This window comes from Scardinius erythrophthalmus (assembly GCF_964197995.2).
Source record: "Scardinius erythrophthalmus genome assembly, chromosome: 8".
Lineage (NCBI taxonomy): Eukaryota > Metazoa > Chordata > Actinopteri > Cypriniformes > Leuciscidae > Scardinius > Scardinius erythrophthalmus.
The window spans coordinates 12334966-12361674 of record NC_138228.1 but is presented as its reverse complement, the minus strand read 5'-3'; the positions used below and the strand labels follow the sequence as shown (position 1 = coordinate 12361674).

General features: G+C 36.4%; 1 protein-coding gene across 1 annotated transcript in view; it reads left to right on the top strand.

The window, feature by feature from the left end:
• The window catches only part of itpr2 (inositol 1,4,5-trisphosphate receptor, type 2), a 101006-nt gene that overhangs the window by 3874 nt on the left and 70423 nt on the right, over positions 1–26709 (top strand). Inside the window, exons 2-13 of the mRNA XM_081372617.1 lie at positions 12611–12681; positions 14131–14246; positions 14368–14454; positions 15591–15749; positions 18116–18214; positions 18694–18777; positions 18889–19035; positions 19251–19346; positions 23452–23502; positions 25698–25846; positions 26344–26443; positions 26525–26688. Of these exons, the coding sequence (XP_081228743.1) occupies positions 12611–12681; positions 14131–14246; positions 14368–14454; positions 15591–15749; positions 18116–18214; positions 18694–18777; positions 18889–19035; positions 19251–19346; positions 23452–23502; positions 25698–25846; positions 26344–26443; positions 26525–26688 (1323 nt within the window). The remainder of the gene's footprint in view (positions 1–12610; positions 12682–14130; positions 14247–14367; positions 14455–15590; positions 15750–18115; positions 18215–18693; positions 18778–18888; positions 19036–19250; positions 19347–23451; positions 23503–25697; positions 25847–26343; positions 26444–26524; positions 26689–26709) is intronic.

Below are 26709 nucleotides of genomic sequence, written 5' to 3'. Positions count from 1 at the left end.
CACCAGGGAAACCTTGAAACCCCTCAAACACTACAGCTGATCCCTGTGGATGCTGGATAGCATCATGTTGAGAAGACGCTGTGCTCTACAATGTGACTGTAAAGCCAGTTTTATTTTCACTGCCCAAGAATGAGTATGTGAAGAATCAGTGGTTCATCAAGTTCATCTTTACCACGATATCATAGCAGTATAATCCTAAACTTTTGCTGTGTTCCCTTTATTTTACTGACGACTGCTTCTCAAATCTCAGAGTTCAATGCAGGATTCGCAAACCACTTGCTCTTGGAAGATGGAGTTCAAAATACTTAGTTTTGAACTCCATAGAGTTTCATTTTGTGTAGGTCTCCTGCTAACTGGCTAACACACGTTACCACTGTCTTACTTAAATACCTATGCTAATCAGTTTGTGGTAAATCCGGCCTTGTCTTCCAGCGCTGTTTCAGCTGTGCGCTCCTATACTATGTCACACGGGACATCAAGACCCTGTCAGTCCAATCCAAGCGTGCTTCAGCTGTAAAACAGTCTAAGATCCCAGAAGTCCTGCAGCTTTAGCCAAGCAGCATTTCATGTCACTCCGTGAGGATTTTCTCAAGATCTACGCATCATGTTATGCTGTGTGTGATTTTGTTTGGATCGAGACAAACTGCTCTAAATAATATTGTGAGATTTACTATGGTTTGCTAATGTTTTGCGAAGTTACAAAGCAGAACGTGACACAAAAACCTGATCTGGAAACTGTTTACATGCGCGTTGGTGGCAACTTTTTACGGTTTACCTCATCAAATTGCGTTTGTAGAGATATGTGTTGGTCGCCATTCACTGCCATTATATGGACGTGCGAGCGGGACATTTAAAACTAATTCTCCTCTTGTGGTCTGAAAAAGAAAAAAAGAAAGAAAGAAAGAAAGAAAGAAAGAAAGAAAGAAAAAGAAAGAAGGGCATTCTGGCATTAGTACAACACCAGGGTGAGTAAATGATGACTTAGGCTGAACTATCCCTTTAAATATTTATATATGTATATTTTGCAATAAATGTGAAATTTTGTTTCTACATTTAAGATCACCATTTTTAATTTAATAATGTCATTCACAATGCTTCATGGGATTGTAGTTCTATCCTTTATTAAAGCCGTTAAAGCTATAGTAGGCAATGTTGGGAGAGCTAGCGAGATTTGAAAGCGGCACCTCTTCTAAGCTCCACCCCCTCCCGTCAGTACTCAGTCCAAAGCTACGCCCCCACAAACATGAACGCGCATCCACAGTCGGAGTCAGCTGCAGGTCACAGGAAAGCCGAGTATTTTTGTCATGTTGGAATAAATATTTTGAAACAATAAATGCCTTTCCTTTACCATTTCAGCATAAACGAGCTATTGCTTTTCTTACCTCCTTACATGCTAAATGAATAATGACAATGAATGTGGTATAACACTTTTTGTTTTATTTAAAAAAAAAAAAAAAAACGAACAAGAGAGACCTAAGAGAAATACTTTTTTACACAAGTATCTGTACTTTCGCTGCTTTTGATTGTCATAAACAATCTGTATTTACATATAATAAATAAGAAATAAATATATATAAGAAAAGGAGTGTCCAGGGATGGCTGACAGGTCAGGCTTTGCATGAGGCGTCGTCTGCTGTGGTGATCTACTCCTTTGGCAGTGATTTACCTTTAGGAAGAATATCACAATTACACATCTGACAATAATTACTGCATCTCAAAGACACACAATGAATGACAACACACCTTTGTTTCCATTTCACACAGTAACAAACATTTTTTCTCGTAGCTAACAAAACACAAATGTCCCCTTCACCACAGTTGTCCCGTTTATAAGCAATATATTAATGTCATTTTTCACAATTATAATGCAGACACTTGCGACTATGGCTGTGCAATATGTTCAAAATGTCATGTCCTAAAATTCAGATAAGCAGACCTGTAACGCAACTGGCTTACACCGACAGAGAAGCTAATGTTAGCATTGTGCTAATACTAGCTACAAAAGTAGCTACGTTGCTTAACGTAACATATATCATAGAAATAACAAATCCCCCCGAAGCAAAACTAATAATTACCTGTTCAGCAGAAAGAACGCAACCTCGGCATCGCTTTTCAGCTCCCTCAGTTGTCTCCACCGTTCAAATGCTGCAATGTTGATGCGAGTTTGTGCTCTGGCTTTATCCAGTGCCTGTTTCGTTGCAGCCTTTTCTGCCTCCGATTTTCTTTTTTTAGGCCTTTTATCAGGGCGAGTAGTTACCAGCAAAGCTGACATTGGTAGATTTTGTTGCATTTTCTCTTCCATTGTGCCGCAAACTCCTGCTTACTCGGTGTAGTGAGCTGAATGTTTCCGAGAACGGTGACATGTGATGAGTGCACGCAGGGCAGCGCGCGCAGTGGGGCTCGGGCACGAGACATGAAGGCATCTGATTGGTTCTTTACATTCGCACCGAATGGCAGTGATTGGTCAGAGTTTTTACTGTCCTACAGCTGCTACAGAGGTCTGATTTTTTTAATTTCTTTTTCTGAACACATAATGTATTGACTACTATCAGGATGGAAGGACCATTTCACCCAGTATAAAAAAAAAAGTGTTTCTGAACAGGATTACCTACCCTAACTTTAAGTACACAGTCTTACACCTTTTGTCTTTTTGTCTGATTTTCAAGTACTTTTTTTGCTTCAAATCAAAGTTTGTCATGTTGTGATTCACCTCATAGCTTGTTGGTTTACTTTGGTTCATGACTTATAACTCTTAAAAAAATACTTTTATGAAAACCATAAGGGAAAAATATTTAGAAACCAAGGCCGCTGAAAATGTTGGTGGCCACTTTTTCACATTATGGGAGTGAAAAACCCAGAATGCAATGTGTTTGATTTAACTTTCTACTGTGATGATTATTCGTTATTTGACACGTTATTTGAGTAAAATGGAACATTATTTGATCAGACTGCCAAAAGACATGTTTTACAAATTAAACAAACTACTGTTTTTCTGTTTGCATATCGCCAATTGTTTTTCGAACTATTTTGCAAACTTGGCAGTTGTATAAACTGCAGTATTCAGTAGTACACTTGTACTCTATGCCGAACATAGCCAAAGCCTTTCTTCTGAATCTGATCCTAAACAAGGCGATTTTGGATTATTTCCCAGGCTGTCATGGGTTTGTAGAGATATAATGGACGTTGTTAAATAGACTTAAATTAGAAAGGCTTGTCTAAGGACTCGTTGTGATGTACTGGAAACCCAGAGGAAATACTGATAAGAGGCTTCATTGGTTAAAATTCAACACAATAAACATTTATGACCATAATTTGAAAGTAGTTTGGTTAAAAGCACAATAATGTGGGTGGTTTAGTTCTGTATACTGTATCAGTTCAAGATCGTAAAAGCAAATGTAGTTTATTTTAGTCTCAATTTCTTACATACAAAAAACACACAGCTTCTCTTTTAAGTAAAAGAATAGGATTTGTTATAACATGCTTCACTTGTAGCAAAGAATGATCATTTTGGTCATTTTGGCAAGGTCTAACTCCTTCACTCATGTTATCAAGTAATGGAGCTATAATTAGCATGTTTGAACACTGCCGGTCAGGCTTGCATTTGGTTCATGTTTAACTTGCTGTACTTTGTTGTGTCTTTTGAAGATTGCTGGCTGTCAAACAGTTTTAAAGAGAACAAGAAGCACTCTGTTACTCATTTATGAGCATGTAAAACTAGACCGTTAGCACCTTTCCTGTTTTCTGCCCCCCTTTCTAAAACACATCCTATTAATGTACTTAATGTCTTTGTTTAATACACCTATACAGATACACAGGAAGATGAGGAAGTGTGCAGGCAAAGCCAATAAAACAATTTGTCACTATAAAAATATCCATTTGCAGCACTTATTGGCTTAGTCATCATTTGGTGGAGTGGCTCTTTCTGTGGTGGCTTGGTAGCTCTGTGTTTTTTTTATTTTTTATATATATATATATATATATAATTATTAATTATAAGGGATTGTTATTAAATGCAGACATACCTAAAGGTTAATGTGAGGATAGACAGATTTTAATAAAGCATTTTTGATAAATTGCATACAATTCCTCATATTTCCCTCTGAGGTTTTTCATAGTCCTTATTAGAGGTTCACTCTTAAGAACAATGGTTCAAAACAGTACCAAATTAGTGTTATTCGGCTTGTAACAATATAACCCTTCTTGGTGCTAAATAGAACCCTTTTTAGAACCATGCTTTAAAAGTGATATAGGACCTTAAAGGTGCATTGCGCAAGTCTCTGAGTTTTTGCAGAACTATGCCCCCTCTGGCGGCAAGCGAAACTGCAACCAGAAGTGTGCACGCTCACGGACAAAAGTTTTCTTTTTTTTATCTTACGTGGAGTTTGCGTTGGTGTTTGAAATGAACTACAAGCCGGTCTCTTAGAATCCATCTTCTACGGAGAATGGCGGCGAATATACACAAACCTGCCAGACATAGCCAGGTGAGCGTGCCGTGAACGCGCATGACGTCACGCCCAGTCTAAAATTCCGGCCCGAATCCCTCTTATTTATTTTACTTTACAGGATTATAGAGACAATCTCAGTGATCAGAGAAGGGCTCATTCAGCCCATCAGGCAATTGTTTAAGCATGTATGGGTTAGAAAACGGGTATTTTTAACATGAAAAGTTGCTTAATGCACCTTTAATGGTGTTATAAATAACCTTTTCAATTATATTTATTTTCATTAATATTAGTATCTTCATATTATTATTATTAATATTACTATTATTATTTTAATATTGTGGGGTTTTTTTTTAGGGCATATCTGCCTGGTCTTATCTTGTTGTAGTCCAGTCATTTTGGGGGTCAACCTTGAACAAATTGCAACAGAAGCAAACTCAACTGATTTTGTATCCTCAATATGTCATGAGTAAGGAAAAAAAAAAGTCCTGAAGAATCCCATTAGGGGAAAGTTTAGAAAAAGACCCAAATATAGCCTATTCATACGCCTATGCATTCTTGTCTTATGTGAATAGGGTAAAAATTTTAACATTTAGATATCACCATGAAAATTACTGAGTTGATTACTTGCATCAATACAAACAAAAAATGTATTACAAGTTTTTAAAATTGTTTGTTAACATGGACAAACGGTGCATAATCTATGTCCTAATTTGCATAAATACCACAGATCATTGGGTCTAGCCAGGTGAAAATGTCTTGTTGAATCTTGTTGACATATAACAGTAAAATACTTGATGTTAAGGTCTGAATGGAACCCATTTAGTTTACCCATGAGCATTAATACATATAGGCAGGAAGAAGTACTTTAGAAACCAGCCTTTATTAATTTTTAAGAGATTGGGTTTGGGGCTGGGTCCGTGGGACTGTTTCTGGGGGACGAGTCTGAGGGAAGAACAGGAGACAATGGTAAGGAGAATGCAGAAGACAAAAGGTAAGTAAAATAAAAAGTGATTCCCCAGAAACAGTCCCACGGTCCCAGCCCCAAACCCCATCTCTGCAATAATAATTAATAAAGGCTGGTTTAAAGTACTTCTTCCTGCCTCTATGTATTAATGCTCATGGGCAGCCTAAATGGGTTCCATTCAGACCTTAACATTAAGTCTTTTACTGTTGTGTCAACAAGATTCAACAAGACTTTTTCACATGGCTAGACCCAATGTTTAGATCTGTTGTGGTTTTTATGCAAATTAGCACATACATAATTAGATTATGCACCGTTTGTCCATGTTAACAAACAATTTCAAAAAACTTATAATACAATTTTTGTTTGTCTTGATGTAAGTAATAATCAACTCAGTAATTTTCATGGTGATATCTAAAGGTTAATTTTTTTTACCCTATTCACGTAAGAAACAGAATGAATAGGCTATATTCGGGACTTTTTTTTCCTTACTCAGGACATAATGAGGATACAAAATCAGTTGAGTTTGCTTCTGTTGCAATTTGTTCAACCTTTTTTCATAAAATGACTGGACTATTGCCTCCTATATTGGTTTTACATTTAAAAAAAAAAACAGCATGTTGTGTCAATTAGGTACTTTTATTCTTGATTGACATGGCAGATTGTAGCAAAAATTACGGTGCTCTAACAACAGAGGATAGCTAAATACATTAATAAATAACAATTGACACTGAACATGATATAGATGTAATTAGGACCAAGTTCCAATGAAATATCTTCACAAATCCCCTATGATGTCTTTACAGCCTTCATTATGTGTGTATTCTGAGTGGCAGTTTCTCTCTGCAGATGATGAGGTTATACGTGACAGCATCTGAAATACACAGTTGAGTTTAGCGTTACATTGTGTCTCTTTCATTTGATTATGTAAAAACAATTATGTTCATGAAGGCCAAAATGAGCAAAAATGGACAGAATGAGCCCTTTACCATGTTAACAGGAAAAGGTGATATAAAGTCATGGTATAGCTTTAATGTTTTTTTTTTATTTTTATTTTTTTGTGAATGGGTATGTTTAGGCATAAAGCCATAATTAAAAAAAATCAAACAATATGGATCATAAATTCCATATCTCTGTTACTTACTTTGTGGTGAAGAGAAGATGAGTATCCTTAACTGATCAGAGCTGCTCACACTTACATGTTCTGTTAACTAAAAAGAGAAAAAGACATGATTGTTAGGAAATGATTGTTACAATTTTTAAAGTTATATTTTATAGACATTTTAAGAAATTAATAATTTATTGTTGAAAGTATGTTGACAGTATGTGTATAGCTGAGCTCCAGAAAATCAGTAATGAGGAGGTTTTGACAGTTACAGATTTGAAACCCAAAAAGGCGGGAATAAAGAACCCTAAACTCTTAACACAAAGAACCATTTCAGCAAAGGGTTCTTCAAGATGATACGGTACCAAAGAGTATAGAAGCCCAAGAGGCGAAACTCAATAGAACGCTCCATAGCAACAGTTGCCCCCATGACGTGACGGCGCGGCCGCCATTATGGACTGAAAACTGAAGGAAAACGCCGAAAAATAATGGGAGTCAATGGCACTGAAAAACTTAACATAACAAAAACTTAACATAACTTATTTTTTTCTGGCCGTCATATCTAAATATGAAAACAATTTAAAATACATTAATGAGGATGACCGACGTTAAATGACGTTAAATGACAGAAAATATACGTCTATGTGTTGGTTATGCATGGCCTAATTACCCTTAGGAAAATAGTATTTTGGGACAAAATATTACTATAGAAGTACTATAAGACTACTATAGAAATAGTATAGCGGCTCTAGGATATTATAGAGGTATTACAGAACATAACAGAACATAACATACTGTGATGTTCTGTAATACCTCGATAATATTTTAAAGCTGCTATAGTATTTATATAGTAGTCTTATCTTACTTCTGTAGTATGTCCCAAATTACTATAGTATTCCTATAAGATTACTATAATATTTTGTCCCAAAATACTATAGGATTCCTATAGTACTTTTTCGTAAGGGTATGTCCCCCACCGAATCGGCTTCATTAGCCTACCACTTACGGTTTGCAAAGATACAATTATAAAATTACTGCAAAACTTTAATCTATCAATATTTATGTTCTGTTATGCATTTTCCTTGTTATATGACTAACGAAATTCATGAAATAATATAGGCTATAGGCATACACACAGTAATTAGATATAAGTAATAAGATATTTTTTCAAATGTTTTTTCAAATTAGTGAACATCATATATATGATTTGGAAAAATAAATAAATAAAATTATAAATGAACATTTATAAAGACAGTTAATATTTTACATAGAATATCACAAAAATATTAACAACTTGTTTTTTCAACATCTTCAGTGAAAGTGCACACAGTGAACATTTCAATGGCAAGAACAAAAACAATCTGTGAATGTCCTATTACAGGCGGAAAGGTACAAAAAAGATGTGCAATCAAGCAAGTGCACACATTAACAGTACTAAAATGGATTTTGCCATTGACTGGCGCTAACGATTTCAGCAGCTTTCAGTCCATAATGGCGGACGCGCCTCCGCAGCGCCATCTACAGACTGTTACCCATAACACAACAGAGTTTCGCCTCTTGGTCTTCTATACTCTTTGACGGTACTAAATATAACTATTATTACGTGTAAAGAACCTTTAAAGAACCATCTTTCTTTTAGAGTGCGGGTGATATACCGGTAGTCGACATGATTAACAGGTAGAAATTTGTCAACCAGTTGAGATTTTGGACTATCGTCTCTGTTGTGGTTGCGCTCATACCATGAGTGCATACCATACAGCGCGTGAGTACTGAACTTGGCGCCTAGAATTCTTTTTACCGCCTTACTGGGCTTGAACTGTCAAATACACATGCTTACATATCAAAATGCCTGCCTTTGCGAGTATTCTCATAAACACGTTTATGTCTTAAGTGAACATAAATGTTTGAGAAAGAAAGTGCTTGTGTACTGTATCAGTATAGCATTTGAGATTAGTGCATTTACTCTTAAAGTTCTATTGTAGTCTTTTATTTCTAGTGCTTAAAGTTTTTCAGGTAGGTCTATTTCATTTGTGTCTTTGTTCTATTGTAGTTTTTTGTCCTGTTGCTTGTAATTATTTTCTTTGTTCCTATTTTATCACTGACTGTTTACTTGTTTTTTGTATTTTACTTATGTTAGTTAGGCAAGTATTAGTTTTTTTATGTGATTTTTTTTTTTAAATTAGTGATGAGATTTATGAAATTTCAATAAAATGCTTATATCATAACTTTATTTAAAACAAAAATAACTATCATGAAAATGCTCTCAAATTCTGGGAGAAACACTTAGCTGTCAGAGAGCAACTTGCTGTTACTTGATGTTATAGACCTGAAAATCTGGTCTTTGCAACTTTGTCATTCAAGAGAATTTACTTCTTACTGTAGAAGGAAATTCATACATTGAGTTGAATGGTCTTCTTTCTTTTTCACAATGCTACATTGTTCAGTGCTCTTTATTCTTTCTCAAAGCACGGAAACTAATAGTAATTAAAAAATTTTTTTTAGAAATATAATTAAAGAAAATAATTCAAAATGTTTTTAAGTGCATCAATGCTTATAAAATATGAATGATGAACTCTTTGTATACCTGCGATGATTAAATAGAACAGCTTTTCCCACACTTTATGGGCTTATTGTACATATTTTACTAATATGCTGGCCTGCCACATAATATACCCCTGGTTTCACAGACAAGGCTTAAAGGGATAGTTCCCCCAAAAATGAAAATTATCCCATGATTTACTCACCCTCATATATAAACCCTCACCCTAAAAACATATTCTGGCTCTTCCAAGCTTTATAATGGTAGTGAATGGGACCCAATATTTTGAATATATCGTATTCCAGCGCGTGACGTAGGACGTCGGCGAAGCGTAAGCTCCGGTGAGAAGTGATGAACATGGAAGTGCAGAGAGGAGAGAGCAAAACAAAACAAGAAGTCCAAAACGAGGATTTTAAAGGAAAAATGACGGAGGATTTCGATATAAGAGGAGCTTTTGTTTGTTCAGCCCCATTTGTTTGAACCGAGAGGCGTTTAGGTTTAAGCTTATGCTACTCCTACATCCTACGTCAAACATTGCGTCAGAAGTTACTCTTTTGTCATAAGCTGACTTGCATAGGCCGTCTGCTGGAAGCTAGTTATTTTAGTTAACAAAGTTATAAATATGGATATTTTTCTTACAAAAGCTCATCGCTTTTCAATTTATTTGCAGAAGGCCTTTATTCACCCCCTGGAGTCAAATGGATTACTTTTATGATGAATGCATGCACTTTGTTTGGGCTTCAAAATATTGGTTCCCATTCACTACCATTATAAAGCTTGGAAGAGCCATGATATTTTTTAATCTGATTGTGTTTGTCTGAAAGAAGATAGTCAAATACACCTAGGATGGTTGAGGGTGAGTAAATCATGGGATAATTTAGATTTTTGGGTGAACTATCCCTTTAAGCCTAGTCCTGGACTAGAATGCATGTTTGAGCTGTTTTAACTGAAAGCAACTTGCTCTGACATATCCTTATGTCAGTGCCCCTGTAATGTTTTGTTCTAAGGTACGTTTATAAAAGCTATTAAATACCCTAATTGAAGCCCTGAAATCGGGCCATAGTCTTTTCATTTACATAAATAATGAGTTTCACTTGATGATTCATACTTGTTATCAGTTTAAAGGAGCACATTTCTAATTTGTTGTTGATGAAAGGGTACGTGAGGTACAAAAAGGTTGGGGAAACACTACTGTCATCCAGCTCTGGGGTATGAGCTTGAGAGAGTAACAGGTGAAAAGTAATCCGAAAACAGCCTTTCTGTGTGGCACTTCCTTCAAATGTTCTGTTTTGCGTAACCTCACACCATTCATCCCTTTTTTGTGTCTTCTGCCATTGTAAGGAAGGAAGATTAGCTTGATGTTGTAGTGCTGGTTTGATTCATGAAGCATTTAGCATATTCATAAATTCAGATTAAACAGCAAATTAATTCAATAAGCAACTTAATTTTACTGTGACAACACAACATGTAACCTTTAAGAGTCTATACACACCCATGCGGTCAGTTCAGCGCAGTGGAGTGAACTTCTGCATTTTATTGCTTAAGTATTTATTTACAGATCTGTGTTCACAAGATAGCCGAGCTGAGTCAAGGGCTATAATTAAGAAAACCTTGAGCTGTCGTTGATAAGTTATTGCCTATTTTTAGTTTTAACTATAACACTGAGGAAAGCTTGGGTGTTAGTATGTTTATCAGGCCTACAAAGAGCACTGCAGCTTCCTTCTTAATCTAAAGTTGACCCAAGCTTTCACAAAAACCCTCTTTATGTTTAAGAAGAGGCTCGTCAGTTAAATTTCCCCTCAAATCTCTGGTAAATTGTTGATGATAAACTAAATAAAATCATATTCTGAAAGATTTCAACATTTCTGTAACCTTATTCTGTTATGAGTGCCTGTGACAGGATAGTGTGTAATTTAAATTGTATGGGTTTGCATTGACAATAGAGTGGGCAAATATGTTCTGCATTCAAAGAGAGTTGAATAGTTTGTTGATTTAGGATTATAGAAGCATTGTCAATTGAGTCCTCGTGGGAGGAAACTGTTTGCTTTGATATACTACTAAGCCTACTAATTTCTTCATAATAAAACCTGAATTGTCAAGTTGCTCATTTTTCGTCTACCATGTACTTTCTGATGTGCTTCAGAATCCCCAGAGGATCTTACTTCCACTCTTTGAGTTTATGCATGGCAGTTGCACTCATAAGCATTGAAACATTTCTGAAAATCTCTTTTAGACCAGTCAGTGTCCACAGCGAGACTTCAGTAAATGATGCTGGACTTATTGACTTTGTTTTAAGTTTGAACCGACTGAACGCAAATCTGACTTGGTTTTCAAATCTGAACTTTAGGACTGATTTTCTACACTTTCATTTTACAAGTAATGTAATCTGATCCACTTGTTCAATATCTGATGGAAATTTTGCCACATCTCTAACATAACTTGGAGAAAGGTGCCTAAGAGAACATAATTGACTGAGGCATTTTTCCAGTGTTCAAACAAATGTCTTGAGGTAAGAGAGCAAAAATGAATGTATTTGGACATTAGCTTCAGATAGTTCCATTCAAAAGATCAGGATTGGTAATTTTATTTTTTTTATGTTTTTGAAACAAGTGTATTACGCTCACCAAAGCTGCATTTATTTAGTTAAAACAGTAATATTGTGAAATATTTTGAAGATAATTTGAACTATGATGTTAAAACAATAAAACAAACTACACAGTCACATTTCTGAGAATGAGAGCTTTCTTTTGATATATGACTTTTATGTTTTGTGAAATACGTAGGAAAACATATTCATATTTGTGCATTGCTATTTGGGGGAGGAGCAATTTTGTGTCGATTGTATTTTTAAGCTTTAGATTAATTCTTTGTGTTCCATAAACACAAATGTCATTATATTCTGTGTAAAGATGAGATTTTAAGATTTAAAATGATACCATATTTGGGATGATATCTCCAGAAACCGTAAAAAATTAAGTGTAAATATAATTACGTAGCTCTAGGCCCCGCCCTGCCCACGGGCAAGTAGAGTGGAAGAGGTTCAGCTGACTGTTTTATACACAGTTATAGTTTATTGTATTGTTATTTTCATTTTGTGTAATTTTTCTATATTTTCTCCAACAGCCCAAGCATACATATACAATGGTGTGTAAAACAAACTCATAAGGGAAAAAAACTGTAATAAATCAGCTCCATTGAGGATTCCAAGTGATCAAGGGTAATGACGTACATCCGAATGAACGAGACTGAGGGACGTTATTGAGGGAATGGTGTAAATAAATGGACTTGGACGCAGGAACAATGGACTCAGCCCGAGACCCATTCTAATAAAATATGTTTTCGAAGTTTAAACCATATATTCATCCATTCCCCAAACTGCTTATCCTCTGAAGGGTCAACCCATGTACTGTATGTTTTCAAAAAATCTGAGGTTTTCTGCTTGTTTGAACAAAGCTACAAAACTATTTAGTTTTGTTAGTAATTTTCTATTTTAAGGAAATTGTTGACATTGAATCATTCAATGAATGAATACTAATAAGTTGTCATATTTTCCTTCTCAGTTTGGTGGATGACAGATGTGTGGTGCAGCCTGAGGCTGGGGATCTTACAAACCCACCGAAAAAGTTTAGAGGTGAGTCAGTTCGACAACAGTCACCTTAAATGCCCCAATGCTAACATATTAGCGCCATTACAAGCCAATGAACTGTTAAATCAATCAATCATTTGTTTATTTATAAAGTTAGCGTCGCTACTTTTGCTTAGTTCCACTGCAGTGTATTCATAAAAGTGGCAGGCAAAATAAATCCCAACACCAAACAATATAAATATGTAGCTGTAGCTTCCTGTGTCTGTGTTTCTTAACACCTGCTCAGTGCTCAGCCACTGATTAATTACTCGGCCCTTGAGCGATAACAGCCTCCTACACACTGAATCTTTGCTCATGCCAAGGCCACGCAGTCTGTCTGCGCCCCACGTCTTCAGCTTTATAGTGAGATCTCAGTAGGGTGCCTGGCTGTTGCTTAATGACTACAATTGTAAGCTGAGGTGGGTAAACAGTGTTGTTCCTCAAGTGCAATTTGGTAGACTTTACACGAATCAGAATAGCACAAACTGTAAACTCTTATTTTCCTCTTGTGCTGGAGGGCTTTGTTGAAACAAGAGGCTCAGTACGAGTCGATACAAGCATACTGTGCTTTTGAATGTAACAGCCTTGTCATAGTCTAATAGTCTAATGATAATTGAGGGTAAAATATGCTTTTAATGACTTTCATATAACATTTTCATAACAAAAATGTCAAATTTGTATTTTTAAATAAAAATCAGCCCCTCGGATAATAAAGTACCCGTAAGTTTAATTTCAGGTCTATTGACAATAGTGTAGCGATGTGTAAAGCTTACTTTATGTGTAAGTCACATTCAAACTAAGCAGCTTTCTGGTGGTCAATGCGCTAAAACTCGTCAACCCAATGCGAAACGTGTTGGGAAATCTTATGGCCTCTTGCGAAATTTCTGATTGTGTTGATTCCTTTTACAGTGACCAACGATAATATAATGGTTTATGTGGTGATTCATCTAATCTCAATGTCAATGAGCATGTGTATAAATCCAAGTGAGAGGTCTTATTCTGTTTAAAATGTTTCCTTAAGTCTTTTTAAAATCAGACTTTACCCTTTATATTTTACTTATACCTTTTTTGGAATAGACACAATTTGGTTTTATTTCTATGTCAGTTTTATTTCTATTTAATATAATTTATATGCGTGTGTGTGTGGGTGGGTGTGTGTGTTTATATACAGTATGCGTATATATATATATATATATATATATATATATATATATATATATATATATATATGTGTGTGTGTGTGTGTGTGTGTGTGTGTGTGTGTGAATGAATGATTTATATAGTATATATAAATAAACTATATAAATATGTATAAATGTCTCCATTAATTTTTATATATATTATATATATATAACACACACACACACACACACACACACACACACACACACATACATCATGTGTATACAGAAATCTTCAGCAGCTAGTACAATAATTGTTCTTTCTGTTGTCTAGATTGTCTCTTCAAGGTGTGTCCTATGAATAGGTACTCTGCACAGAGACAGTTCTGGAAAGCAAAACAGGGAAAACATGGGAACAACTCACAGGGAGATCTCTTCAAGAAATTACAGGTAGAACAGGCTGCAGACAGTAGATATGCATCTTAGTTCTTTAAAATCACTGATTATGCAATAGAATGGCATTTTGACATTGCTAATTATAGTTTGCTGTCCTTTCTCCTACATTTTGCAGCATGCTGCGGAACTGGAGCAGAAACAAAATGACACTGAGAACAAGAAATTGCTGGGAGAGGTTGTCAAATACAGTCGGGTTATACAGGTACAGTCAAGCTTCCGTCTTATCAACAAATGTTTTTTTTGTTTGTTTTTTTACACTTTTGGCTGGACATTGAGAACGCTCTGTTTGTTTTCACACTGTTGCCAAGGCTGCTAGTGCACTGCTCAAGGGCCAAATATGCGTTTGACAGCGTGGGTGATATACAGCTCCCGAACCAATAGAAAGAAAGGTCTGTTTGATTGGTCACTTCAGTCTAAATGTTTCTATGAGCTTTCACCAAAGCCATAGTTTCAGACATTTTACCAAACTTATTTGACCCAAAGGACCCCTTCTTTGAGAGGCTGCTGAGAGCTCCCCCTTTCTGGATGTAATTTGGGGCGTAATGGGTGGAGCTAGAAGATCCAACCACACCATAACCCTACCCATAACTCTATCCCTCCACCCATTAGATCCACAGAGGAGGAGCTGGACTGGGTCAGGCTCAACCCATGATGTCATTTGGCTCTGCATTGAGCACCGCTTCCCTTCTTTTGACTTCCGCTGTTGCTTTCAAAGCTAATGATTTGTGAAGTCATGATTATGGAGCTAAATCCATGTGCCAGTGGCCTTGTGTTTCACTTTGAGTTTATTGTCAGATTATAGTCTCACATAGCCAGACTTACTGCTGAATAATGTCTGGTCTATGTTGCAGCTTATTTAGTCTCCCACTTACATTGTGTCTACATCCATATCACGCCCACTTACATTTTCTAAATCCATACTGTATTAACTAATATGACTGTTCATAAGTGTGGGGTTGGAACATATCAGGGTTTTTTTTTTTTTTACATGTTTCGAAAAGTCATTTCTTATGCTCACCAAGACTGTATTTATTTGATCAAAAATACAGAAAACAGAAATATTGTGAAATATGAATACAATTTAAAATAATGATTTTCTATTTTAATATATTTTAAAATGAAATTGATTCCTGTGATGGCAAAGTTGAATTTTCAGCATCATTACTCCATGTCACATGATCCTTCAGAAATCATTCTGATTTGCTGGTTTGATGGTCAAGAAACATTTATTATTGTTAGCAAAGTTGAAATCCGTTGTGCTGCTTGTGCTGACCCTAAACTTTTGACCGGTAATCTTTGTGTTACAGTATTTTTAATACACTATCCTTGCATTTTCAGCTGCTCCATATTAAGAGTAATAAGTACCTGACGGTGAATAAGCGTCTGCCGGCCCTGCTGGAGAAGAACGCCATGCGTGTTTCTCTGGACCCTTCGGGAAATGAGGGCTCCTGGTTCTACATCCAGCCTTTCTGGAAGCTACGCAGTGAAGGAGACAATGTAGGCACACAAACACATCTGAAACACTCACTGTTTAGTTTCTGATGTTTATCATGTTTTTTTCTTTTTTTTTTTAAACATTGAAATAGTGTGCAGCAGTGGTTTATGTGTCTTTTACCCATTTTAAAAAGCTAATCGCCTCATCATAACATTAACATCTTATTGTCTTAACTCATCTGGTTTCTCTTCTTGTTTTCATCTCAGCAACTGAATCATGAAGGTATATAATCTGTTTGCAGCATGCATGTATGTGAGTGTGTTTACACAGAGAAGTTTGCAGCATGCTAACGTGCATGTAACATGCAACCCTAACAGCCTGTTACAGAATGTTCGCACATTGCTGTGGTTGATTTTTTTTTTGTCTTGATTACTTTTTCCTTTCAAGCCTGAATTATTAAAGTATTTAAATACTATTAGATCTAGTTTGCAACTGCTATCCAAATCTGAATAGAATTATTAAATAGTATTCACAATGTTGACATTGACAGGTTGAGGTCTGAATGACATGGTTGTCTATGATGTTATGTTGTGTATAGAGAGGAAGAGAGTGTTAAACGACCCACTTCACTCACACGTTCTTTACAAATTGTGTTCACTACCACTTGCAGCATGCTATGGATATTATATTTGTGTGTGTGTGTGTGTGTGTGTGTGTGTGTGTGTGTGTGTGTGTGTGTAAACAAGTTCGCTATTATGTTGAATATTTAGTGCTCTCATTTTACGTTAGTATCTGCTCTTTAAAGACCCCACGAAATGGCTTGACAAATGTATTTTCTTTCCCATGTGACATAATATATTTGCCTTCTTAATAGCCAATGTCCTTTAGTTAGTTTGTTTTTTAGCCATGAATCATTATATGGATCTTACTAATCATGTTACTGTAGATGTTGGCTAATGGTATTATGGAGAAAGATATTCTTATTCTAGAGAATTTACTGGACAAAAATTTGTGGATTCTTGTTCATACAGGAGTCATCAATATTTGTATCTGTTTTCCCAGAAGAGAAAGACTGTAAATGTGAACATTTGCTAAAAGTTAACTGTCAACCTGTAGGAATATACTAGCAGGGATGCTAACAGACATAAACTGAAAAGAATAAAGAATCCCTGAAAACCATACTTGAGTAAAAGTACAGATACCTTACAACGAAAATGATTCCAATACAAGTTACAAGTCACCAATTTAAATAAAACTTGAGTAAAAGTCTTACCCCTGGTTTCACAGAATAAGCTTAAGCCTAGTCCCAGACTAAATTGTATGTTTGAGCTGTTTTAACTGAACACAACTTGTACTGACATGTCTTATAATATGTCACTGAAATTGTTTTGTCTCAACCAGTAGTGTTTTTTTTCCTAAGGTACGTTTATTAAAGCTACTTAAATGTCATAGTTTAACTAAGGCCTAATCCTGGCTGTGAAACCAGGCCTCAGAGTATCTGATTTTAACAGTACTTGAGTATTTTACTTGTGCTGAATGTAGGCTCAAAGATGCACTAGTCCTCAACACCTAAGAGACATGCCAGTGAAATACAAGAAACAGTTGATTTGTGAGGAGAGCAGTCACATGTTCTAAAATCTAAATATTGTAATATTTCAACACCTCAATATAGTAATAAATCAAGGTCAACACAACGTCTACAAACACTCAAGTCACAGTTAAGCTCTAGTGCTCAAAAAGGGGAAAAGAAAACCAATATCTTTCAAAAAGTTATTATCGTTAAGTAAAATGAAATAGTCAAAGCCTTCTCGCACTGGACACTGGTTTCGGCCTCATCACCGGCTGCAGTCATGTCCTCATCTCAAATATGAAACACCTGCGATTCAGCATCTACCTGCTAATGCGCTCGCATTCGAGTAAAGTAACCTTGTTGACAAATTACTGGGTGAGTAAGGGGAAAACTCACAAGATTTAGTACCTTCAATGCCCTGTAGATGGCGATATTGATTATTTTGTAGCAGAAATAAACGGCTGCAGAAGAAGTTAAGTGCCATGCAAAATGTAACAAGTAATTGCATTACTCATCACAAATGTTTTGGATTTAAGAGTACATATACTTATTCAAAAAATAGTCAAGTAGAGAGTAAAAGTTACTAATATCTTCGATACTCTGTAAAACTACAAAGTAACCAAAACAATTCTTAAGTAGTAACTAATTACATTTACTCAAATACTTTACACCACTGACTGAAAGCCTTGAAATTCCAGTTTAGATTTCATGGGGTCAAGAATGTCTCTTAAACACCCATTTCCAAACTATGCATGTCACATGATGTGATGTCATTTTGTTTCCTTTATTGTTGAAAAGGAGCAACAGCAGAAACAGTTGACGTGGAATGCAGTGTTACTTGTGTGTGTATGTTTGTAGGTGGTGGTTGGAGATAAAGTGGTTCTAATGCCTGTGAACGCAGGGCAGCCTCTCCATGCCAGCAACATCGAACTCCTGGATAACCGTGGCTGCAAAGAGGTCAGGCACTAGATGTGTTCTCAACAGCGCTGTTAATGAAATCACATGATGATGCACAAGTTCTGATGCGTTGTGTTAGTTACCTGGAAAACCTGAAAATATCAGGGATGTTTAGGATTCCAGGCTTGGAAAAGTCATGGAAGTTGATAGAATGTTATACAGTATATCTGGAAAATGTCATGGGAATTTCTTATTAGAGAATATACTGATGTATATTTGATACAGTGTACTTGTGATGTATTTTTTTAAAAAGTCACCCGAGTGTATTTTAGAATTTTTGTCTCACCTTACATTTTTTTAATGTCTTGTATAGTTTTTTGGTTAATTGTATGACTTCTGTTCTTTATTTTGTTCTTGCCATTAAGATAGACCTGTAATTGACGTGACATTACAATATTATATATAAAAAAATAATAATGAATATATGGATATCTAATGGAAATTCAATAAATATGTGTTTTATATTTCCGTTGTGACAGGTTAATGCTTTGAACTGCACCACCAGTTGGAAAGTCACTCTCTTCATGAAATTTAGTGAATACAGAGATGATGTCTTAAAAGGGGTGAGTCTGTTGTTTGCGGATTGTTAGTTATGTGGGGATTGATGTTTAGGTTTGTTTTGTGGTTTATATTCTCTCTTTAACCGTGTGGGTCTCTCATTTTGCTTCACTCAGGGGGATGTGGTGAGGTTGTTTCATGCAGAGCAAGAAAAGTTTCTTACTTGTGATGAGTACAAGAAGCAGCAGTATGTCTTCTTACGGACCACCCTCCGCCAATCAGCAACCTCCGCCACCAGTTCAAAAGCACTCTGGGAAGTGGAGGTATAGTTCTGTATGATGAAATAAAAGTATTTTCCTTGCAGTTCTTCAGTTTAGTTTTTACAAACTAAAAGTTCTCTGTATGTAATGAAGTAAAATGTATCATAATAACATTTCATGGTTTATGAATGTGGTATACGCTACTGTTAAAAAATTTGGGGTCCGAAAAAAATGTTTTTTGAAAGAAATTCAATCTAATCCTGTCCCGTGTGCTTCAGGTTGTCCACTATGACCCCTGCAGAGGAGGAGCAGGTCAATGGAACAGCCTGTTTCGTTTCAAACACCTCGCCACAGGACACTACCTTGCGGCCGAGGTACACATTCAATCTACTTTGTCTGGTCCTTTCCTGAAACTGTTTTCCTTTTAAAGAGCTGTGTAGTATATGGTTTGACCTGGTGTGGTTTGTGTGAATGCCTGTGGTTTACATTTATTTGCATGCTGCACATGAAGCTTTTCCTAGGGCGATTTAGCTGTATTTACTCAGCTGACCCTGACGTAACAGTATCTGAACGCTAGGCTTGTTTACGCCTGTTCACTTCATACGTAAGATGCATTCGAATTCTGCATCACTCAAACCACTTCAGGAGGTGGAATGAGACTCATTCCAGATAAAACTAGACAAGTGTAAATGCATCTGGTTGTTGGAGCCTCATGTATACATTTTACTCCTCCTAAAATGGTACCAAAAAATAAATAAATAAACGTGTGAGAGCATGTTATAGGGTACTGGGGCAACTCAATAGGCTATAGGCCACTCAAACATTTCTCATCAAATTCTCCCAAAACCAATCTGAGATATAATAATATTCCAATTCATTTTATAGCTCTGTATTTTTACTGTATGTCAGCATTACGCCCGTTTCACACATACTCCGTTTGCGGTGCGTATTTTTTTACGTACCCATGTTAACAGGTTAGAGCTTTCACACTGCATGCGGATGCGGTCTGGCGATCCGTTCCAGTTGCGGTGCGTATACAGCAGTGCAGCGATCGTTTCTGCACCGAGTCTATTTTTGCTGTGCTGCACGCCAGGGGCGTAGCCAGAATTTTATTTTTAAAATGAGGGGGCAACTAATATATATATATATATATATATATATATATATATATATATATATATATATATATATATATATATATATATATATATATATATATATATATATATATGCTATAGCAGCCTACGATATAGCTCGGCGATTATTATCTTTTACATGAGTCTAGGAGGGCGATTATAAAAAGTGTCAATGATGTCATCTTACTCAGCAAATATATGAAGAGTTTGGTTCCAAAACGCGACAAACGTTATATATATATATTTAGTTCCTGCAAAAAATCTGTATTGCTGGTCGGTGTTGAAAAGTCCATTCTTAATTTTACGTAAAATGCGATATCCGCCGTGTTATTCTGTCATGTTTTCTCCCTTTCCTTTTCCCTTTCTCTGCAGAATGCGATACATCCGCTCAACTAATCACAGCGCAGCGAGCGCACCATTCCACGCTTTGTAAACCGCAACGGCGGCGCTTTTAATAAACCCGGCATCCTAGTATCCTTCTACTTTGTGATCCACACTTTTTTAAAAAAAAAAATAATAATAATTTTGACGGCATTGGTGACCCTGTGGTGGTTTCTGCGGAGGGGAAGAAACGTAAGCCATCGAAATCTAATCATTTTAGGCTACTTGAGGAGATTAAGAAGATGAGGCACGCGGGAGGAGGAAAAATGCCGACTGTTGCTTGTTCTCACACGACAGCATCAAACTTCTGTCACGCTGACACTTTGACCCCAGGGGATCTTTTGAAAAACTTTCAATTGTTTTACTCAAAGTCAACGAAAACCGAGCAGGACCAAGCCATTTTATAGCTGATCGCCGTAAAAAAGTTCAGGAGGTGTTTCTTAGCGATGGTGATTTAATGTCGGCTATTTTTAGTCCAGTGCCTGTAAGTTATATAAGATTAGTATTGACCAAGTGCAGAGGCTGTCATATGTGGATCAATTTACTCTGTTGTGTATTTTCAACAGTTAAAATATGAAAAATAACTTAATTGATTCAATGGATTAATTGCATTTTGGAGAAAAAAAACTGTCATGAATTTATTGCATTTTGGGGGGAAACATCCTTTTTTATAATAAATATTTGAAAATCTAAATCTGGATCTTTCCACTCTTTGGTAAAGAAAACACAATTATTACTCAAATTAATCATAATGGATTTATCGCGTTTTGAAACCAAACTCTTCATATAGGCTACAACAGATATAGGCTATACAGGAAATGTGGTCATCACTGGTTGTGAAGGTGGTTCATCAATTGTAAACAAGTCATTGCGCATTGTGCCGATCTGAGTCGAAGTCTCGCCGCTATTCTGTGATGAAATATGTGCGTTTCTGTCTCCTAGCCGCTTTACTCGCTGTCGTCTTGTAGTAAGCTGAAGCCAACTGAGATGTATATGGCTTATTTTCTCCTTCTCGCTCATCTTTTCGTGCGCAATATTGTACTTTGCACAGAGCTGCCATTCACCGCATGAACTCTCACGCGAAGATGACAGCGTAGGTTATGCACAACACGTCAAATCAAGTTTGAAAACAGCCGCATTTTACCGCGCAGTATTTAGATTGGTCAATCTATCAATTAGACTAACACATCAACAATTTCTTATTTTTATTATTTTATTTTTAAGCAATCAGAAATCTGAGGGGGCCAGACATGTAAATGAGGGGGCCTAGGCCCACCCAGGACCCCTCGTGGCTACGCCACTGCTGCACGCGCTGAATTAAAGTGACAGCGCATGTTTCGTGGTCAAAATGAAAACAGATTGACCTGAAAATGTAGTAATTTCACCATAAATGCGTTTAATTAAATAAAATGTAGTAATCTCACCATAAATGTTTTTAATTAAATAGGCTAGGCTACTACTTTTTTCACTTTAAGACCGGGGTAAAGCAAGGAAAACTACAATTTACCTCAACAAGGCAACATAATGAACAACACTCGTCTCATTCGTGGAGGTGGAAAAACAAGATCCTGTGACATGCAAGATTTATTGTATAAAGATTTAAATTATGCAAAAGAAAGGGTATGAGTCTGCTGTTTTTGTCAATTTTAAGTTTTAATTTAAAATGTAGGCTGTGCGATTTTAATATAAGTACATGGTTAAATATTTTACCACTTGCTTGAACAACTTAATATATAATTATATAGAAGTATTGCATTGAATAATACGTTGTTTAAATTGTGTTTAAACGTGAATACGTCTATTAAAGAGTCTATATGTGTACAAAGAGAATCACAATGCTGACAAAACTTTTTTTAAATAAACGTTGCTAATAACTTCTGGATTTGAAATACAAATAGTATGCATTTGTGGTACAGCAGCGGATCAGTTACGCACTGCAAACGCAGCGTATGTGAAAGCACTATTGCATGTGCTGCTCCTGCACCGCATACGCACTGCACACAGAGTATGTGTGAAACGGGCGTTAGTCTCATTTGTGGCTTATTTTTTTCTGTTAAGGAATCTTGGAGTAAATACCTTAGAAACATATTAAGAACCATCCTAATTCTTTTATGTGACATGCTTTAATGTTCAAACGCTTGGTATCAGTAAGTTTTTCCTGAAAGAAATGAATACTTTGATTCAGTAAAGATAGAATAAACTTATTAAATTGACAGTAAAGAAATTTATAATGTTACAAAATATTTCTATTTCAAATAAATGCCGTTCTTTTGAACTTTCTATTTACCAAATAACCTTGGTTTCCACAAAAATATGAAGCAGCACAACTGTTTTCAACATTGATAATAATAAAAAATGTTTCTTGAGCATCAATTCAGATTTATATTATTTCTGGAGGATCTTGTGGCAATGAAAATTCAGCTTTGCCATCGCAGGAATGAATAACATTTTTAAATATATTAGAATAGAAAGCAGTTTTAATCAATATTAAGCAATATTAATCTATTAATAGTATTAATACTATTAATATTGTAAAAGAAGAAACTTTTTGTTCAAATAAATGAAGCTTTATTTTATATATAAAAAAAAAAAAGTTTAATAATAACTTTAATAATAATCTTACCGACCCAAACATTTGAATGGTAGTGTATACGTAATTGTAAACCTCACTGAATTCTCTTAATGATCTCTTAAACTATGAAGGACTAACCTCTGAGCAACAAAATGTTCTTCTGGAGGGGTGTATTATTATATTTTATGGTTTTGAGAGTGCAGAAGATGGGCTGCAGGTGGCAGTCTTCACAATGTTATTGTCACATTGGTACAGAACCATTCGCAGCCATCCACTGTGCACAGGCCAGACAGAGGGCTTATTGTCTGAGATAAAAATGCCGAAAGAATCTGCCTTTGTCTCTGTGTGAATGTCGTAGGGCTTTCATAAACACTTCTGGTTCTGTTTCAGGTGAATCCTGAATTTAAAGATCGAACAGACAGTATCAGCACCAAAAATGAGGTAAGTCAGACCTCACTTGGATGCCAGCCTTACACAATAGAACTTAAATGTCATTACTAGGACTTCAAGGAGTCTGAGCTTGCAAAATTTCACAGAAAGTTCTGCAGATTTCCATGGAAGTTGCTTTTCCCATTCACTAGAATTCCACACATTTTTCCCCACAATCACCACAGAAATGTAACACAAGTTCGCAGATTCTATCTGGGCATGTCCTGGATCTAGCAATCGATAAAACACTGATCCAAGTATTAAAGCTAAAACCAGCCCTAACAAATAGATAGTGTATGCAAGAATCACATTTGTTGATTGTGTTAAACTTTAGATGAAGTTTTGCATCTGACTCGCTCTGCTTAAAGGGATAGTTCACCCAAAAATGAAATTTAGCCCATGATTTTACTTACCTTCTTCTTTCAGACGAATACAATTGGCGTTATATTTAAAAAATGTCCTGGCTCTTCCAAGCTTTATAATGGCAGTGAATGGCTGTTTCTGTTTTGAAGTCCATAAAAGTGCATCTATCCATCATAAAAGTGCTCCACACGGCTCTGGGGGGTTAATAAAGGCCTTCTGAAGTACTGTCGTACGTGCGTTCGCGAGAGACTGGCGTTCCAGCGTATGACGTAAGTTCCGGTGACGAACACGGAAGCGCAGAGGATAGAGCAAAACCACTAATCTATATAAATTATAGTATTAATATTATTATAGTATAATTATAGTATTAGTATTATAGTCATTCTATATAGATCAGTGAGCAAAACACCGGAGCGTCCTACGTCATACGCTGGAACGGCAGTCTTTCATGAACGCGCGAACGACATTTAGCGGAAGTTAGAGATTACAGTTTGTAAAGTTTTAAATATGGATATTTTTCTTACACAAACGCTTCGCTTCAGAAGGCCTTTATTAACCCCCCGGAGACATGTGGAGCACTTTTATGATGGATAGATGCACTTTTATGGACTTCAAAATAGAAACAGCCATTTATTGCCATTATAAAGCTTGGAAGAGCCAGGACATTTTTTTAATATAACTCCAATTGTATTCGTCTTAAAGAAGAATGTCATACACACCTAGGATGACTTGAGGGTGAGTAAATCATGGGCTAATTTGAACTTTTGGGTGAACTATCCCAGTTTAAGTGAACTACCCCTTTCTGTCTCGGCTATACGGCATTGCGGCTCAGCCCAACTCTCTTGCACAGCTTCACTATTACGTAATCCGTTTCTCTCCCTTCCTTCCCGCTGCAACAGACAGACTCGCGCAACTCTCGTCCTCCTACTCTCCGGAGAATTTTTTTTCGTCTTCAGCCTGCATCACGCACTGCACCTTTCCGCTGTATTAGCATTCTGCTTCAGCAGCCTCACAGACAAACACACTCGCACACGCGCAGAGGGGGCTCCTTACATAAGGTCTGAATCTGGGGGTGCCCCGTGAGAGTCAGGCAGACGTGCTGTCTGTGTCTGCTTTCGTGGAGGAGTGAGTCAGAGGAGCTGCAGAGAGTCAGAGCAGAGGAGAATGTATAATGCCGCTCTCCAAATAGCCCTCCATCAAAAAAAGCTCTGGTGAAAAGAGTCTGTGCCACAGATGCAGTCCTGCATAATGTCCTCACTGTAGATGACCTCTGTGTTTGTCTCTGGATATCTTTTTTTTTTGTTTGTTGCAGGAGCGGTGTCCATTATAGTAATTCCTGGTTCAATGCTGTCAATTAATACTGAACATTATTCCTACTCATTTCCTCAGTTTTTAAAAACAAGGCAAATATTTTGCACCAGAAAAACACTAATGGAAATATAGCCACAATACATAAACATTTTAACACGAGATTAGTGTTATAAAATTGCTTGCAATCATGTCAAGCTTTGAATCCTGTCCTGATTTAACAAAAATAAGAGTTGCACATTTCTGTTTTTAAATGCTTAGCCTCATAGACTTCCATTGGAATTGCATCACTATAAATGGATTTATTTTATTTTATTTTGTTTTGTTTTTTAGTTAACTATAATAACCCTGGTTTGAGGTCCGTCACCCTTGTAAAAATAATGAAAACATTGTAGAAAACAAAAACTCGGGAGAAAAACAAACTACATATAATTACCTATAAGTGCAGATTCAGTGAACTTGCATTGTCTTATGTAATTGCATTGTCTCTTTATACACCAATGTGACCTTCCCTTTTCTCTCTGTGCAAACATCAGACCAACACAGACTCTTTGTACTCTAAAAAGAAGTGGCAGGCTGACAAGATCCCCTACACCCTTGTTGCAGTGCCCCACGGCAATGACATTGCCTCTCTCTTCGAATTGGATGCCACCACCTTACAGCGGGCAGACTGCCTGGTTCCCAGGTTAGTTCCTCTTCACCAAAATAACTTTCATCCATGACAACCCTATTAGAATGGTTTTACATTTAGATTTGGATTTATTTGTTTAGCAAACACTTTTATCCAAAATAAGGAACTGTACAAGGAATCACCCTTCCACCCAGAAGCTGTACGAACATCCAAAATTGGATAGAAGTGCAAGTTAAGAGATGTAGGTGTGAAAAAGTAGCAGTACGGGTTTTGAAAGGGTGTATAGTGTGTTAATGATTGTAGAACAAGTGATCTCAATGCATTCAAGTGCTCACAAAGCCTTTTTAGTGCAACCTTTTGTATTTTCAAAATGTACTTAAAAACCATTTGTCCAGGTTAGTTTTTATTCAAGTGCTATCAATGGGATAGGAGTCCATACTATGTCGCACATACTGTTGGGTATTTCCTGTAGCTCAAACATCAGAGAATGACGCTAACAACTGCAAGTTCTTTGGTTTGATCCCTTGAAAATATGTACCTTCTTTTTTCAGGAACTCATATGTGAGACTCAGGAACTTGTGCACAAACACCTGGGTGACCAGTACTAACATTCCTATTGATGTTGAGGAAGAACGACCCGTTATGCTCAAGGTGGTTTATTTGCATTTTTATTTGAAGAAAAATGATCCTTGTCAACGAAAGCTCATGTAATTTCTTTCTTTATTTGTGCAGATCGGCACCTGCCACATGAAGGAGGACAAGGAGGCGTTCTCCATTAATTCTGTTCCCCTGTCAGAGGTCAGAGACTTGGACTTTGCCAATGATGCCAACAAGGTCCTGGAGTCATTTGTGCGTATATTGGGTATCAGCAATTTCGCAGCTGCAAATGAACGCAGGTAATGACATACTTACTGGAG